This window comes from Phocoena phocoena, chromosome X (genome assembly GCF_963924675.1).
Source record: "Phocoena phocoena chromosome X, mPhoPho1.1, whole genome shotgun sequence".
Taxonomy (NCBI): domain Eukaryota; kingdom Metazoa; phylum Chordata; class Mammalia; order Artiodactyla; family Phocoenidae; genus Phocoena; species Phocoena phocoena.
In genome coordinates, this window is record NC_089240.1 from 17,071,307 (window position 1) to 17,074,264 (window position 2,958).

The 2,958-nt window shown below is 47.5% G+C and overlaps 1 protein-coding gene across 1 annotated transcript; it reads left to right on the forward strand.

The window, feature by feature from the left end:
- The first annotated feature begins 2,114 nt into the window (after nt 1-2,114).
- Nucleotides 2,115-2,529, forward strand: LOC136141997 (pancreatic progenitor cell differentiation and proliferation factor-like). Its single transcript, XM_065900122.1, has 2 exons — nt 2,115-2,245; nt 2,283-2,529. The coding sequence occupies exons 1-2, from the start codon at nt 2,115-2,117 to the stop codon at nt 2,527-2,529; spliced, it is 378 nt and encodes a 125-aa protein (XP_065756194.1).
- The last annotated feature ends 429 nt before the right edge of the window (nt 2,530-2,958 follow it).

The following is a 2,958-nucleotide window of genomic DNA, read 5'->3' on the forward strand; positions in this document are numbered from 1 at the left end:
AGTGGGATACTTGAATGTCCTCATCATATGGCAGCCAGCTTCCCTCAGAGTGAGTGATTCAAGATAGTAAAACTCAGTCTTGGAAGTCACACACTGTCGTTTCTGCAATATCTTATTTGTTCCACAGGTCAATCCCATTCACTGTGGGAGGGGGCTCTGCATGATCATGAAGACCAGGAGGCAGAGGTTATCTTGAAGGCTGGCTACCAGAGGAAGTGCTCTCTACTACTCTCATGCTTCGTACAGAAAGAACTCCCACGTGCTGCTTCCCCCTGCCAGCTGGCTGGAATGAAACAACTCTCAGGGCCTCTTGGGACGCACATGTTAAAGGTCGTAGGACCTCCATCCGCTTGGGTCCTGAATGACTACATGGAGGAGAGTACCCTGTTGACTCGTTTACCTGTCGAGCACTAGTTAGTGAGCAAGAAATCAAGTTCTGCTGCATTTGAGCCTTTGTACAGTTTCAGGTCTATTTGGTTCAGCAGTTAGTCCATCCCAAGCAGCGTACGTCCCATGCAGTGAATCATCACAGTGCCTTCTATTGAAGCAAAGTCAAGCACCACAGAATGTTGAGGGAGTGAGGGGACTGTCTCTATTACATCCCTTTGTCCTGTGGCGCTTTTTAAAAATTTAACAAGTATCAACTGAGTGCCTACCACATGTCAGGCCTTGTTCTAGGTGCAAGGAGCACAGCTATAACAAAACAAAGTCCTTGCTTCATGGGGCTCATATTCTAATGGACTATCTAGTGGAGGCCTCTTGATGAATGCATCAAACAAGTTTGCCAATGTTCCCATTCAGGGGGTTAAAAACTATAAAGGCATTTGCTGAATCTCCCGATTTGATGGGGGCCTGATAGATTAGTGTTTCCCCTAACTGTGCTGTAAGCCAGTGCTAAGGTTTCTCAAGCTTTTATGTGCACACGAATCACCTGGGGAATCTTGTTAAAATATAAAATCTGATGCAGTAGGCCAGGGGTGCCGCCTGACTGCATTTCTAACAAGCTCTCAGCTGATACTGATGGTCCCTGGGTCACACTTGGTGTGACAAGGTTCTAAGGAACACCAGTTACTGGATGTTAAAGATATCCTATGTAAAAAGGATTTCATGTTCAAGTAACTGAGACGATGCTGCCCTCGTTCCTGACTGCTTTCTAATTCCTGCTGCCAGTCCTGTCAGAAGCCTAACAGTACTTTCTACGCTGTGTTCTGTGAGATACTCCCCTATCTTTATATTTACCTCTTAAAATTTAAGCCAGTTTGAGAGAATTTCTGCAATATGTGGCCCTCAAAAAACCTCGAGTAAAGGCCAAGAGTTTCAGGTACAGGGAATGAAGGAGAAATGGAGCCATGCTGCAGAGATGGGGACAAAGCCAAAGCAATCAAGCTGCAAGAGGAACGTGAAGCAGATTTCCCAAGAGCCTGAAATATACACCCTCCTGCCCCTCCTAAGCCTCAGTTTCCTCACTGATTACATTCGATTCTCACAGCAAATCCTTTGGGATGACCTGCTGGGATTTCATAACACCGACAGTCTAGGCACATGGCCATCGTATTTTCTTCTGTAAAATATTACCTGCAGCCAGGGTTTGGGAGAATAAAGTGGGATAATGACCAAAAGCAATTAGCAATTTACTGGCACTCAACAAATGTTAGTTACTGGGAACCCAGCTATATTTGAGAAGAATTAAACGATTTTCCCCCCAGATAGAGGAGAACTGGCTTGTTGAAAACGGAAGAAAGATATCCCTGGAGAGTTAGTGAAGGGCACTGATCAAGGGTGCGAGAGGGAGTGGGGATAAGGGAAGGAACAAGCGCATCCACAGCTCATCTGAATGCGAGTGTCTTGAACGCACTGGAACCAAGATGATTCTTGAAGGAATATCCCACTTCCACTAAATAGTAGTTTCTTACCAAGAAGAAACAGTTGAATTATTCTTAAAGCATACATGTTCACATTATTATATGATAAACTTTGTCGGTGGAACGGCCACCCGCGGTCTCCTGCGCAGATGGGCTCCGTGGCCTAGCGCCCTGGTCCCCGCCGCCCGTGATCGCACTCCCAGTCCCGCGAGGGGTCGTCGCCGAGGCTTCTCCCAGCCCACAGGCAAAAGCATGGCAGCTATGCCCTCCAGCGGCCCACTCGTGGCCACCCACGACTACTACCGGCGCCGCCTGGGCACCACTTCCAGTAACAGCTCCTGCGGAAGTGCCGAGTGCCCTGGGGAAGCCATCCCCCACCAGCCCGCTCTCCCCAAAGCCCACCCAGGACACTGGTGGGCTAGCTTCTTTTTCAGGAACTCCACTCTACCGTTCATGGCCACAGTGTTTGAGTCCCCAGAGCACTCGGAATCTGCCCAGGCCTCCGCCAGCACGATCACCTATGACCTGGCTCGGGAAGCCGTGGGGAAGAAGCAGCAGCCTGGCAAAACCAACTGTAGGCCCCCGTCCTGAGTGGCCCCCAACAGCTGCCAGGCTTCCTTCCAAGGCACTAGGCTCATCAGAGCCCCCCCTTCCCTCCCGACACTAAGCGGGCTGCAGCCAGCGGAAGCAGTTGTTTTTTAATATTAAAACAGCAAAATACCAAAAAGGAAGTTGACAGGACCCCACTCCTTACTATCCAAGCCACACAAGAGCCTTCCTGACACCCCAAAACCCTGTGCCTTGCACCAAGTGGAAAATAAACTCCAAGGAGCCAGCAAAAAAGAAAACAACAGTCAATCCTCTACAATTCAAATGTCCAGGTGAAGATTATAATCTTCACATATTAACTATTTTGTTTACGTATCTAGAAGAAACAGCTCAATTAATATAAAAACATGTTTAGTAAATATTATATAATAGCTTATGTGCTGTAGCCTAAACTCCCAAATATTCAGTTTCAGTTTTCAAGTATTAACTTTATTTTCCAAGCTTGTGTATCTTTGTATCCCCAACTTCTCAGCAAAGAGAGAGAGAA

Bases quoted from the DNA above. Each gene is read 5' to 3' on its own strand.
- LOC136141997 (XM_065900122.1), top strand. From the start codon at position 2,115: ATGGCAGCTATGCCCTCCAGCGGCCCACTCGTGGCCACCCACGACTAC. The intron at 2,246-2,282 runs CGCTCTCCCCAA...CACTGGTGGGCT, and splicing joins GAAGCCATCCCCCACCAGCC to AGCTTCTTTTTCAGGAACTC.